The sequence below is a fragment of the Vulpes vulpes genome, chromosome 15 (genome assembly GCF_048418805.1).
Source record: "Vulpes vulpes isolate BD-2025 chromosome 15, VulVul3, whole genome shotgun sequence".
In the NCBI taxonomy this organism is placed as follows: Eukaryota; Metazoa; Chordata; class Mammalia; order Carnivora; family Canidae; genus Vulpes; species Vulpes vulpes.
The window spans coordinates 88,274,717-88,289,378 of NC_132794.1; the positions used below are offsets into that span (position 1 = coordinate 88,274,717).

The window sequence follows — 14,662 nt, forward strand, 5'->3', positions numbered from 1 at the left end:
TAGGAGGCAAAAAGGTGCATCTGAGATGCTTGGAAACACTGTCAAAAAGGCTGCTCTCTCCAAAAATGTTTAACCTTATCCAGTGATACTTGACTAGTATAGCAGTAAACCAGAGATGACTTTTTATTTAATTTTTTTTATTTTATTATTTATGTATTATAGTCACAGAGAGAGAGAGAGAGGCAGAGACACAGGCAGAGGGAGAAGCAGGCTCCATGCACCGGGAACCCGATGTGGGATTCGATCCCGAGTCTCCAGGATCGCGCCCTGGGCCAAAGGCAGGCGCCAAACCGCTGCGCCACCCAGGGATCCCCAGAGATGACTTTTTAAAAAAAATCACTCTGGGTATGGGTACCTGGGTGGCTTAGTGGTTGAGTGTCTGCCTTTGGCTCAGGTTGTGATCCTGGGGTCCTGGGATCAAGTCCTACATCAGGATCCCCCATAGGGAGGGGACCTCCTTCGGCCTATGTATCTGCCTCTCTCTGTGTCTCTCATGAATAAATAAAATATTTTTTTTAAATTGCTCTGGCTAAAAAGAAAGGTAAAGAGATCCTTGTTTAGAACAAAGCCTAGAGGAGAGACTCTAAAAAGTATCAATCTTCAACTGAAATTGGCCATCTACCTAAATTAAGTAAGCCTGGTTTAAGTTCTTAGACCTGCTCCTTATGATCTGCAGGGCCTTGGGCAGCTACTTCAGTACCTGATCTGATCTGTAATTTGGGGATAATACCAGTTCCCTTCTCTCAGGGCTACATAAGATCATGCATGTAAAGGGGTTAGTGTGGCAAGTGACCATCACACATTAGCCCAGTTGGGGAGGTATTGTTGCAGAGAAAGGGAAACCCAGGCAGGAGTGGACTTGCCCAGGGTAACCCAGCAGGTGTGACAATAACTGTGGTCTCAGGGTGTGGGCACTCTTGATGCTCAGGGCAAGAAAAGTACAGTAGAAAGTGATATGGAATCAGAAAAACTGGGAAACAAATCCCACCCAGCTCTGCCACTTCCTAGTTTGGCAACCTGAGCCTGTCAGATTAAAAAAAAAAAAGCTCCTACCTTGCAAAGGTTTTGAGAATTAGGTACTATGCAGTAAAGTGTGCGGTGTCAGTTCCAAGCCACCATCTGTGATGAACTTTTAGAAACAACAAATGGGTTGATTCACAAGGATGCAGAGCAAGAGTAAAGAAACTAAATATAGGCAGTTCTGGTGATTTTGTTTATTCCTAATAAACATGTTTCTACAGTACAACTCAGAGAATAAATAGAGGCACACGGCTATAATTTCCACCACAATCTGCTGTTGAGGAGACATTCAGTGTGAGGATGGGGGGCTGGGAGTGGAGTGGGCATGTCTGGGTCACAGGAGAACTGGAGGCCTCCGTGATGAACTATGTAGGGATCCCATCCATCAAGATCTGACCTCCAGGCCTGATGGCCAGCCTTGTGGTGGAAGAGTTAACAGTGAACCAAATGTAAGGAGCCAAATTCTCTTTTGGTTCACTGCAATCCTAGGATAGGTCCAGTTCTCCCCAAACTCCAAGGGGTGGAGGTGGGTCTGGCCTACTGATCCACTGGGAAGGGGCTGTGTCAGCCAAAGCCATCCCTAAGGATTCAATCACTCCATGGTAGAGCCTGATGTGGCCCAGAAATGTCTGCCCTCTGCCCTGGAGTAAGGGAATAAATACATGTGATGAGATGACTCCTCAAAACAGTTTCTTGACTATCCCCAAAAGGGATCCTGTCCTGTGTCTAAGGAAGGAGAGAGGCACAAATGGGGCACAGACTAGCTGCTGGAACTCAGGTAAGGAAGACAGCTTGTACAGTCACAGGAGAGGGAAACAGCACTCTTACCGAACCCTTCACAGGGGAACTAAGCAGACACAAATACCAACCTGGTGGGACAAGTGGAAGGCCTAGGGCCATGGAGCCAACCAGCAGCAAACAAGGGGGTGACACATGGAAAAGCACTGGCTTTGACTTTCCTAGGACTGCTGAGCTGTCTAAGCCACCCCCATCTTTCTCTCTGTTTCTCCAGGGTAACACAAAGCACTAGCCCTAATTGGGGCTAGGATCATCTGCCCCAAATACAGGCAGAATGAAGAGATCCTGTGTCCCTTGGCAGGAGATCAAGTAGAAGCAGGTCTGCACTGGTCAACCTGAGGCGTTAGGGACAGAGAATACGAACCAGCGAGAGAAGCAGAGACAGAACTGGTGACCCTGCTGTGGGCCACCAAGGTGGGGCCAGAGTCCTCACGACTGTGTGATTGAATCCCTGCCTCACAGGTGATGGGGCACATCTCAAGGCTTCTGCTCTGTGGGGATTCTCATCTCCACTCACATCTGGTTCATTTATACACCTCGAGTGAGTGACGGGGCCATGGCTTTGCCCAGTGCTTGTCAGCTGGTGCACAACGTCCATCAGGCAGTGAGATTTCTGGCTGACTTGGAGGCACTCTGGGCTCGCTGGACGACCGCCGAGCACTTCTCACGCCGCAGCAGCTTGTTGTTCTCAAACAGACCTTCATTGCGGGGTATTCCATGAGAACCATCAGGGAAAGTCAGCAGGCCTTTGAGGGGGACAGAGAAAACATGGGATTGACAAGGGCATCAGTGACTCAGAAAGCAGCTTGGTACTGTGGATCGGTGGAGGAGGAAAACTTGCAGCTCTACTCCAGAGCACTGAATTGGCAAGTTCGATGGATGGGTGGGCGTTAGGGCACAATCGCAAAGGACTGGTAGACACCCCTGAAAGCATTAACGCTAATGAGGTGTACTTCCACCCATCTTGTGCTTCCCCCAGTCACCTGTCCGGCTGGTGACTTACCAAAACCGTCTACTCTGCCATTTTTAAATTCCCCTTCAAATGTCATGTTGTCATGTCGAATGAAGACTCCGACGCCGTTAAACTTGCCCTGGGCAAACTCCCCCTCATACCTGCAGAAACATAGCAGGGTGGTGAAGCAGCTACCAATGAGTTTTACATATTAATGCCAAGGAGTGGAGTGGATTCTGCTTATTTCAGAGTTCTGGCCTGCTCCCACCCACCCCACTCCTAGCCAGCAGACAAGGGCCAGAGAGCATGTGTGATATGAGGCCTTAATCCCAAGGAGATAACAGAAGAGAATGGCAGTGGGGTGGAAGGTCATTCGGCTCCTTGCCATTTCAAATTTTAGATCTATTTATAAAGTAACTAATAAAAGAACTGCTTACTTCTCGCCTGTTTTCAGAGGGCCTGGGTCAAGCTCAGGTCTGACCAGCTATTTATCACTATCAAAGCTGAGAAAAGAATGACCCAATACTTACCTTGAGCCATCTGAGAAGGTCAGTACCCCGAAGCCATTAAAGAGCCCATTCTCAAAATGACCCAGGTAGGTGCCACCATCTGCAAACATCAGTTGACCAAAACCATGTCTGCGGCCTAGGCAAAGAGAAAGACAGTTGTCAGGGTTCAGAGGCAGCTTCAGGAACATCCTCCTTGCCCAACCTCCCTTGTCTTTTGTCACCCCATGCACAAACAAAAGGAGAGAAGCAGTGATGTTAGCAGGGCAGAGAACTACTACCCAGAGCAGGCACCAGGAAAATCCGGCTTCCAGGACCTTCCCATCTTGTCACAAGCATCAGATTTGGAGCAGGTCTCACTAAGTATGAACAAGAGAGCACTTAAAAATAACACCAGTGGGCAGCCCTGGTGGCGCAGCGGTTTAGCGCCGCCTGCAGCCCAGGGCGTGATCTGGAGACCCTGGATCGAGTCCCATATCAGGCTCTCTGTATGATGCCTGCTTCTCCCTCTGCCTGTGTCTCTGCCTCTCTCACTGTCTATGAATAAATAAAATCTTAAAAAAAAAATAACACTAGCTACCATAGTGCCTTTACTCCGTGTCAGGCACTCTTCTCACTTTGTATTTATCATCCTATCTAATCCTCACGACATGAAGAGATAGGCAGAGTACTATTATTATTCCCATTTCACCGATGCAAAAAGTAAGGCTAGGAGAAGCTAAATCACTTCCTTAAGGCCACAGAGCTGTTAAGTGGCCGAGTAAGAATGCAAATGCAGTGGGCATCTGGACCGGAGAACTCTCAACACTGACTTAAATGTTGCCTCTCTGAGAGAAAAAAAGTGCCACATGGCACTGTGAAGCTAGGGGACAAACCGAACAGTCTGACTGATGGCAATGATTCAGGCTTTGTTATCCACTGAACTGACCAGAAAAATGACACGATGCTGGAGGAGCAATCATATCTTTCCAGGAGAGTACAAGGGAGTTCCTCTAGGGGATAGAGACCGCCTAGCAGACTGGCGCCTCTAACTGGCCAGATCTGAGGGGACGGCAGGTGTTGGGGAGGCAAGGTTACATCCCGTCTGTCCAGTTTCTCCTCTCAGGGCTCAAGAATTCATCAGCTGCAGGTATCTAACGTGAAAAGAATGGGGTGCATGTTGAAACGGCCTGAACTCTTCCCTGGCACAACTGTTGGAAGTCACGGCTCCTCGGGGCAGTTCCTGGCTTGCTAGGACTGGCCCCATGAGGCTCTTAAATGGTCAGACTGTGTTTCTCAGGCTCTGCGGAATTTCACTAAGCCTGTGAATAGACACTTCCAAATGCAAGGAGCTGTCACAGAAAATTCAAGGAAATGACTGTCATTTGCCCTTGAGTATCTGTCCTTATTTCCAGGTCTTCCTTAACTTACTGGGCAAACAATGAGGTTTTCTAATTCCTTTATTTAATCCTAAAACCAAAGAAAGGCAAGGCACCATTCAGGTTAAATCCTGGAGTTAGACATGAAGACTCATGCAGTTGGCTTATCTAGCCTGATACATTTGTCCTTCAGCCAAATGAAGTGTTCCTCACTTGATCCCCCAGGGATTCTCTTACCTTCCTTCCACTCTCCACGATATTCCTCCCCGCTGGAGTAGGTGAAGGAACCTTTTGTCAGGGTCATGGTGACAGCTATGGAAGGAAGAAAAGGATAAAAACTGCAGGAAACAGAGGAGAGAACCAGAGTCACGGGATGGTTGGAGGAAAGGCCTGCAAAGCAATTTTGCAGAAACATTCTATAAACTAGCGCAGTGAGTATATATATTACCCTGGATACATTTAACAAACATGCCCACCTCTCCAACCTCCCCACCCCCAGCATCACCACCTTGGCTCAAGCAGTCTTATCCTCGAACTTAAAAGTTATCAGCCTGGGGCACCTGAGTGGCTCAGTTGGTTAAGCTTCCGACTCTTGGTTTCAGCTCAGGTAGTGATCTCAGGGTTTTGGGATCGAGCCCTGCACTGGGCTTTGTGCTCAGCAGTGTGGAGTCTGCTTGGATTCTCTTTCACCCTCTCCCTCTGCCCTTTCCCCCGACTCATGCTCTCTCTCAAATAAATAAATAAAATCTAAAAAAAAAAAAAAAGTTATCAGCCAGTTCCAATTTTCTATAGATAGAAATTGAGGATGAATTTACAAATATTTGCTTGATACGTACTCTGTATTTAGTTGATGTATAAAATATGGTCTCTTCCTTCAATGAGTTTACAGTCTAGTTGGTAAGACTAGTAGCTGACATACTGAACAATATGAGAGGTAATGTAATTAAGTGCCAAACTGGATGGTAGAGATGTACAAAGACAAGGGATGGTTGGGGAGCCTGGGTGACTCAGTCAGTTAAATGTCTGCCTTTGGTTCAGGTCATGATCCCAGGGTCCTGGGATCAAGTCCTACATTGGGCTTCCTGCTCAGTGGGGAGTCTGCTTCTCCCTCTCCGTATGTCCCTCCCCCTGCTTGTGTGTTCACTCTCTCTCAAATAAATAATAAATAAAAATCTTAAAAAAAAAAAAAACAAACCCACAAGGGATGGGCACAACTGAAAGCAAGCAGTCAAGAAAGCAAAGGGCGGCTGCCCATGGAGAAAACCTGAGGAATGGAAGCACAAACAGCAACATAACCTGGATGGTTGGTGGGAAAATATTAAGTTGGGTCTTATTGCACTTGAAGGTTTATTTAAGGAGTAATAGGAAATAAGTCTACCTACGTACTCAGCCAAACTCTGAAATCTGAAGAAAAAAAAAAGCCTCTCAGATTGATTGATTTAAAGATTTTATTTATTCATTCATGAGAGACACAGAAAGAGAGGCAGAGACACAGGCAGAGGGAGAAGTAGGCTCCATGCAAAGAACCCAATGTGGGACTAGATTCCAGGAATCTGGGATCATGTCCAGAGCCAAAGGCAGACACTCAACCACTAAGCCACCCAGGTGTCCCAGCCTCTCAGATTTAAATCCAAACTCCATCATTTCAAAGACGGAGAGAAGGAAGTGAAAAGCCAGTCAGTGGCTGGGCTGCAACTTGGGTCCTGGCCTCCCCTGCCTGCTGCTCATTCTTTCTTTCTCGTGTTGCACACTCTGCTTTTAGGATCAGGCCACTCTAAGGGGATCTTGGAAAGCTAGGCAGAAGAATTTACAGCTAATAAGGTGGGGGAAAGACGAAGGCTCTGGGGATTTTTGAACAGGCAAGTAATCTGAAAGGGGTGCTTGCGGAAAAACGAATGGGAAACAGGATGCTTTGGAGCAGCAAGAGCCCGCAGCCAGAAAAGCTTGCAAGGCAGATGTGATCATTCAGGAGACTGTGAAAATGAGCACAAATTACTCTCCCTCTGCTCGTGCCCTTGTGTTAGGACATGGCACCACCTCTATTAACAGGCAGTTTATTCCTCCACCCACTGGGTCCGGGTGGGTTATAGGAGTTGGTTGGGCTAATGGAACATTAGCAAAAGGGATACAGCAGAGGCTTGGCGAGTGCTTGTACACAGGGCTTGCCCTCTCACACTAGGAACTAACTGTTCTGGCCCCGTGTGGACAAGCCCAGGCTAGTTGGCTGATGCCAAGGGTCATGTGGAACTGTACCAACTGACCACAGATGCATGGGTGAGCTCAGGCATGACCAGCAGAGCTGCTGCTGAGCCCAGGTCCAGAATACTGACCCACAGAATGATGGACTAAATACATGGTAGTTGTTTTAAACTGCTATGTTTTGAGATGGTGTGTTACTATCTAGCAAAAGCTAACTGATACGCCCAGGCACAAGATCATAAGGCCTGACCGAGGGGGATAACAGTGTCATGGGAGAAGAAGGCAGGAGTGACAATGACAGAGATAAACAAACAACCCAATAACATTCGGAGACTGGCTAGGTATGGCTTCAGGTTTGCAGTAAAAGAATACTTGTATTCAAAGATATCCTTTAAGGACATTAAGATACCTAAAATATCATTAAATACAGAGATGAACAGAAGCATTTGACATATTTTTAAAAGTGCAATCCCTAGTTCTTTTTAATTTCCCTAGGTTTGTTTACTCACCTTGTCTTTTCCAGACCTAAGCAATACAACGTATTTGCAAGTGACTGTGACACTGCAGAGTCCTAGGCCCAAACCTGGATATACTGAATCAGATTCTGTAGGTTAAGAGCCTGGGAATCTGCAGTTTTAACAAGCACAATGTTAGACGGCTACACACTTGGAAGTATGGCTACTATTACTCCAATAAACAGATACACTATGTGTGAAAATTCTCTGACCTATAAATCACCACTGAAAGGTCCTCTGGTATTTTTTTTTTTTTTAAGATTTACTTATTTATTCATTCAGAGAGAGCGAGAGAGAGGCAGAGACACAGGCAGAGAGAGAAGCAGGCTCCATGCAGGAAGCCCGATGTGGGACTTGATCCCAGGTCTCCAGGATCACACCCCAGGCTGCAGGCAGCACTAAACCGGTGCCACCGGGGCTGCCTGGTCCTCTGGTATTAATAATGAACCTAGAGTCTAACCCTCAAGCATCTGATTAAGCTAGACAGGACAAGTGCATCTCTTCTTCAGAGCATGGGGGGCAGGCCTGGAGGGCCAAACAGGAGTGAGTTTTTAAATCTCTCCAGGCCTGGTGCCAACAGCAAGCTTCCTTCAAGTCCTGTGTGGGTCGGGGAGCACCAACACTGGGTTCCCATCCCAGTGCACTGTGTAGCCTTGGGAAGGTTACTTAAATGCCTCTAAACCTCAGTCTCCTCCTCTATAAAGTGGAGAAAAGATACCTACCTCAGAGAATTGGCATGGATTAAATTAAATAAAACATGTGAAAGTAACTAGAATACCACAGGGCCCTATCCGTTAAATGTCATTCTTTTCCTCCTTCAAACATAAGACACCTAAACTCACACATTCACTTACTGTAATGGAAATTTCTCTAAAGTCTCGGTATAAAAATGCTACCAACGTAATTCAAATAACATTTGGGAAAAAAACTCAGCAATTTTGCCAGAGGTAAATTCTAAGGTGGGAGAAGGTAAACTATAATTGCCACTTGTCTGTTTTTTATCACCACCTCATGGGATGTTTTAATTTTGGCCTATGTCACAATGCTTTTGAATACAGATGCCATAAGCCCAGAAATGGTCTGACATGCAAACAGCTGGGCTTGAACAGAGCAGGGCTCAGTCATATCTTCTGGGCCCTGGCCCTGTCTCCAGGCTCCTGTTTCATCCCACCTATGAGAACAGATGAGTTCCGAGAATCCCTTCTCAGGACAGAATCCCTGCTCTCACCCAAACAGGGAGCAACATCCATTTCTACCCCACAATGAGGCCAGTTTTGGATGCTCTTCCAGTGATGTCTGGGAACCCCTGCCACAGCTCCACCAGGGATTTCCTCACTGTTGCTACTCGGGAGCTCTATACCCAGGTTCTCTCACACAGTGGAAGATATCCTCATGTAGGGATCATTTTCTTTATGTCTTAAAGCCCTTGGAAACCTCTGGGGCTATTTTCTCTGATTGGTGACACTGGGCCCTGGTGTGCCATCTCTGTTCCACCAATGTTCCACAAGGTTGGCATCCAATTTCAGCCTCAAGCGTCTTGCTGTCAGCCTAGCATCGGTGTGCCTGGGGTAGAGGTCAGCAAGACTCCACTGCAAATACAACATTAATGAGAAGAAAAGAAGCAATTTTCCATCGAAACTACAGAGGAAAACTCTTTCCAGTCCAGATAGGCTTTGATAACTATAGGATGTCTTCAGCTCTTCCCAGAACTAATGAAGTCAGCGTACTCAAAGTCAGCCTCTGGAGCAAATCTGAAATATTTCATTCCTTCAAAACAAGTCAGAATCTTTTTTTTTTTTTTTAACAAGACAGAATCTTAAAGGCCGTATCTGAAAATAAATCTCATAACTAAATAGCCGTTCTGAAACATATATGCAAAATCACGCTTTATGCAGGGAGATGATAAGATAAAGGCATTTCCTTCCGATGTCTGGCAGCTGTTACCTTGTCTTCACTCAGAGGTCTGTAAGGAGTTATTGCAGTACCATATGAGGGGTCAATCTGATTGCCCGGGATCCAGGGCCCAGGAGCAGCAGGCTCCAGGATTTGTTTACTTGTTCTCAAGGCTACGTGAAACTTCCAAATAGCGGCAACCCATTTGTTTCACAGGGACCACCAGAAGGTCCCTGAGAAAAAGGGAACAGCAGTTCTCCAGTCTGAAGACTATCTCTAGGGCAGCCTGGGTGGCTCAGCGGTTTAGTGCCGCCTTCAGCCCAGGGCCTGATCCTGGAGACCTGGGATCGAGTCCCATGTCGGGCTCCCTGCATGGAGCCTGCTTCTCCCTCTGCCTGTGCCTGTGCCTCTCTCTCTCTGTGTGTGTCTCTCATGAATAAATAAATAAAGTCTTAAAAAAAAAATGAAGACTATCTCCAAAGTACTAGCCAGCCTCTCAAACTATAAACGTAGCCACCCTTTTGGCATGCTGTGAACTCTGAGGGAATATAACCTAAATTTTTTAAAGATGCCAATGAAACTGAAAAGATCTTCCTCTAATTACCAACTGTGGCATATTGTATTTTCCAAAGACATTTGCATTAGTATCCCCTGTGTTACGTGTTCTAGAATTTGACCTTGCCACTGCCCCATCAAAAGGGGGACTCTAACTCCTCTTCTTTGAATCTGGGCAGGCTTGTGATTGCTTCAACCAATAGAACATGGTGGAAGAGATGGCATGTTCTGAGGTCAGGCCAGAAAAGGTGATGCATCTTCCCTCTTGCCCACTGGTACACTTGCACTTGGGAGACCTGAGCCACCCTAGAAGTCTATCCTCTGAGGTTGCTATGCTGTGCGGAAGCTGAGCCACAAAGAGCCACATGTTGGTGCTCCAGTTGGCAGTTCTCATCCTTGAATCAGCCCAGCCTAGGCATCAGCTGTGGGCAAAGGAGCCTTCAGATGATTCTAGCTCCTAGCCATTGTGTGGGCATCCCATCTAAAGTATCATGGAGCAGAGTGTAGTCATCTCCATGATGCCCTCTACAAATTCCTGACTCACAGAATCTGCAAGCATCATAATGTTGTTTTAAGTTAAGGTTAGGGTAATATGTTATATGCCTATAGTAACTGGAACATCATCTCTACACCTAACCCTGCCACCATCCTCTCTCATTTGTTTTTCAAAAGGATGTTCCCATTCCTTTTTTTTATCTAAGGAGACAGAGAAAACTCCCTTCAACGGCTGCTGGTCAAAATGATGTCCATTCCCAAGAACACAATCGGAAATGCTAACTAAAAGGATACACATGGGGCAGCCCCAGTGGCACAGAGGTTTAGCGCCACCTGCAGCCCAGGGCGTGATCCTGGAGACCCTGAATCGAGTCCCACCTCAGGCTCTTTGCATGGAGCCTGCTTCTCCCTCTGCCTGTGTCTCTGCCTCTCTCTCTCTGCTTCTCTATGAATAAATAAATAAATAATCTTTAAAAATTTTAAAAAAATAAATAAAAGGATACACATGGACTCTGTGGGTCTCAGACCATTGGTGAACACATTGGACTAGAAACTTCTACCTATGTCCAAATAATTGATACCGTCACAGCCTGGGACAGTGTTGGGATTTTCATTTACGACTTCTATAATTAGCCATGCTAAGTAATAGCTACAAAGCCAATGACCCCAAAAGAAATCATGCTCATTGAGATAAATTAGTTTAATATGGTATAGCCAGTGCTGATGAAGACTGAAAACCTAACACTTTAATATGCATGCAAATCAGTATTTGTATCAGTTACCCAAAAAAATATTTTAAAAGAGAACAGGTGACCTAGGAATTTAGGCTTCAGCTATATACATGGAATCAAGTCACAAAACCAAAAGAGAATCATGCTTCTAAGCAGATACCCACCCTTTCTCCTCTTTTGATAGATAGGTTGCAAAGGATCAATCCAAACATTTATCTAAAAGAAAATGACTATTTTGTTCGTGAAATGAGTATACTATTTGTCTGCACAAAGAGAACTGAACATCCCAGTTCTCTTTATTTTCTCCTGACCCAGACATTTCCAAATAGAATTTGGAGACAGTAATGTTAACTTTTGTTTCCATTCCATTTGTCTTTTTTTCAGAGTTTAGAAATCAAACTTGTTAAAAAATATTTATGCATTCACAGGATTTTGTGTCCAAATTCAGAGGATTAAAAAAAACAACAACAAAGCTAACATAAAGAGGAACAGATTTTCACTTTAAGAATATTGTTTTGAGGCAGCCAGCTTTTCCCACATATACCTTTACATTGTTCCTCCAAAGCCTCCCCAGAGTATGACCTTCTTGTCAAAGTTCTCTTAATTACAAAGAAAGCAGTCTTAGGCTTTTAGAATCCTAAAGAGAAGAAAAGGAAGACTTTGATGAACAAAAATTAGACTTAGAACCTAAGAAACCTAGAAGAAAAGTCACACATTCCTTTTAAAAAATATATATATTTTTTAGCTTGGAATAACTGCTTTTCTTATAACACTACAAGCCTTTTTACTGTAAATCTTCCTTGAACTCGAAAAGTTTAAAAAAAAAGTATTGCGGGATCCCTGGGTGGCGCAGCGGTTTAGCGCCTGCCTTTGGCCCAGGGCGCGATCCTGGAGACCTGGGATCGAATCCCACGTCGGGCTCCCGGTGCATGGAGCCTGTTTCTCCCTCTGCCTATGTCTCTGCCTCTCTCTCTCTCTCTCTGTGGCTATCATAAATAATAAAATAAAAAAAAATTTATTAAAAAAAAAAAAAAGTATTGCTACTAGATAAAGGTCTTTTTTTGTTTATTTTATTTAAATTCAATTAATTAACATCTAATGTATTACTGGTTTCAGAGGCAGAGGTCGGTGATTCATCAGTCTTATATAGATAAGGGTCTTACTTAGGAAGACTGTGGGACAATTCGATTGGAGAAAGTGGGAAGAAAATTCTGACACCAGAAAAAAGATTAAAAATGTACAAAAGAGGAGCAGCTGGGTGGCTCAGTGGTTGAACGTCTGCCTTTGGCTCAGGTCGTAATCTCGGGGTCCTGGAATCGAGTCCCGCAAGGGGATCCCCGCAGGGAGCCTTCTTCTCCCTCTGCCTATGTCTGTGTCTCTCATGAATTAAAAAAAAGAAATTACAAAAGACTTGAGGGTGATGGGGACTGCCATGATATTATACTATTTCATGAAAAAGGAAATGCCTGGACGGGGTTCTAATAAAGTCGAGTTACTCCTCCGGATACCTAAGCAGTTTGGAGATACGACCCAGCAGGGTGCCACCACCCACTAATTGAGGCATCTGGTTCAGGGTGTGGGAGTGTGAGAGGCGGGCCCAGGCCAAACAAAGCCCGAGACCCAACTAACAGCATTTCCTCCCATCCCGTTCTCGCATCCCAACACTGATCCTTCTCTCCGCCCGAGCTCTGCTCCAGCGCCCGGCCAGGTGTCTGCTCACGCGGGTCTGCCATCCGCGCGGGACGCAGCCCCCAGCCACCCGCTAGCCAGGCCGGGTACGGTGGGCTCTCCCCGGCCTCGGCCCCAGCTGCAGAGACCCGAGGCCCGGGGGCCGCACCCCACCGGCCCCGCCCTCTGGTCAGCGCATCCTGGACGGAGTCACGATCCCCAGTCATCTTGGGACGGGGACCTGGTCCTCAGTCTTCCTCACCGACCGCACTCTCCAGGCGCCCTCCCTCCTGCGCTGCCGGCCAACCTGAGCTCCGCCTTTCGGGATGACGGTCACGCCCCGACGCGGGGCTCCAGCGGCCGCGACCACAGCTCCGCCGGGCTCGCGGCGGCCACCAGCCTCTCCACCACCTCCACCAGCGCCTGCCCCACTTGACGCCGCCATCCCTGGCGGCCGCACCGGGCGCAATTCCCGCTGCCCATTGGCTGTTACCCAGGCAACCGGGAGCAACGCCACTCCCTATTGGCCCAGCGCGGACCCTGCGCCATCTTTGTGAGGGGCGGAGTGGGTCCAGAGTTCCGGCCCACACCCGAAGAGGGGTGGGGCTGGACCCCCAGCTCCCTGCTCCCACCTGGGCCACCGGATGGAGACTTCGGGTCTCGCCACCCAGACGCAGCCTCGCCGAAATGTCAGCAAAAACCAAACCAAACCCGGGTCAGAAGGAACAGTAACCACCCACTTAAGTGGGTGCTCGGATCCTGCGCGGACCTTCGGGGTTGGCTCCTCCCTGGAGTTTAAGGACAGAACCCAAATCTGGCTGTTGAGGTTCAGCTTTGTAAATTGCAACATGCCGGACCAGGCAACTGGGGTTGAATGAGCGTCAGCACTGTGAGATCAGGACGCTTCTGCATCCACTTATTGTAAGGATTTGAGTTGTTGTCGTTACTCAGATCCTTTGTACTTAAAGTGTCAAGATTGGAGCAAATTCTCCAAATAACAGCGCACACCAATCCTTTTACCCATATGTTTATTTACTGACCAATGTGAATGCAGCTACAAAAGACGTGATCGCTGCCCTTGTGGAACTTACTTGCCTAGATGTGGAGAAGATTCATGCACATAGAAAAATTCAAGATTAATTATTAAAAGAAGGCAAGTGCTCTCTGAATTGGGCACTTCCTCATTTGTGAAATAGAAAATGAAAATAATAGTGATAAAGACTCCTTAGGACTTGTATGAGAATACAGTGTAAAATGCTCAGAACTGTGTCTGTGGCGTTGTAATTGCTTGAAAAACAATCGTTTTAGATTGTTTTAAAAGATTTGGATTCTAGGTCATCCTACATCTCTCATGGATCATATTTGTCAAAGTTCTCTGAGGCTTTTGGATCTGGAGTTTTGTCTTCTTTGGTGCTGCAGAACAACCATATTGTTTTTACTGCTCAAGGTTACATTTTAATTTTATATTGGAAGATTCTCCTTTTCGTGTAAAATTTTCCAAGACCAGATTATATATGTAAAATAACCAATGGTATTTACCTTTTTAAATCATAAGCTAAATAAAATGACAACTATTTTCACCATAAAAAAAAAAAGACTTGGATTCTGTGTTTTCAAACCTCATATCTGCTTGAAATCTGTGTGTGACTTCAAGCAAGTTATTAAGCTCCCCAGCCTATAAAATGAGATTAGACTAGCAGACATATAGGACACAAGCAGCTCTAATACTCAAAGGTTAAGCATGCTATAACTGTGTGGTAGTGACTATAGATATAAATACAGTGAGTGGTTGAGAGAATGGCCTGTCAGGAAAACAGATCTGATTAGATTGGAGAATGTATATTAGAAACCTTGATGAAATAAGGTTAAATAGATTGTGGTTAAATTATGGAGAAACCTGAAAGATTAGGGGAAAGATATGGTTAACAAAATGTAGTGTTTTGAATGGGTAAATTCATAGACACAGAAAGTA

At 46.0% G+C, this 14,662-nt stretch overlaps 1 protein-coding gene across 7 annotated transcripts; it reads right to left on the reverse strand.

The window, feature by feature from the left end:
• Positions 1 to 1,194: 1,194 nt before the first annotated feature.
• MORN4 (MORN repeat containing 4) lies at positions 1,195 to 13,174 on the reverse strand. 7 transcript variants are annotated; one of them, XM_025991499.2, is made up of 6 exons: positions 12,998 to 13,174; positions 11,567 to 11,659; positions 4,872 to 4,972; positions 3,301 to 3,415; positions 2,822 to 2,931; positions 1,195 to 2,564 (listed from the first exon to the last, which is right to left on the reverse strand). In XM_025991499.2, exons 3-6 carry the CDS (start codon positions 4,936 to 4,938, stop codon positions 2,416 to 2,418), a joined length of 441 nt encoding a protein of 146 aa, XP_025847284.1. In that variant the 5' UTR covers positions 4,939 to 4,972; positions 11,567 to 11,659; positions 12,998 to 13,174; the 3' UTR covers positions 1,195 to 2,415. The 7 variants fall into 7 exon arrangements, with proteins under 7 accessions (XP_025847284.1, XP_025847302.1, XP_072595773.1 ...); XM_025991517.2 differs by having other exon boundaries at positions 4,872 to 4,946; positions 12,998 to 13,164; XM_072739672.1 differs by having other exon boundaries at positions 4,872 to 4,946; positions 12,953 to 13,155.
• Between the last annotated feature and the right edge of the window lie 1,488 nt (positions 13,175 to 14,662).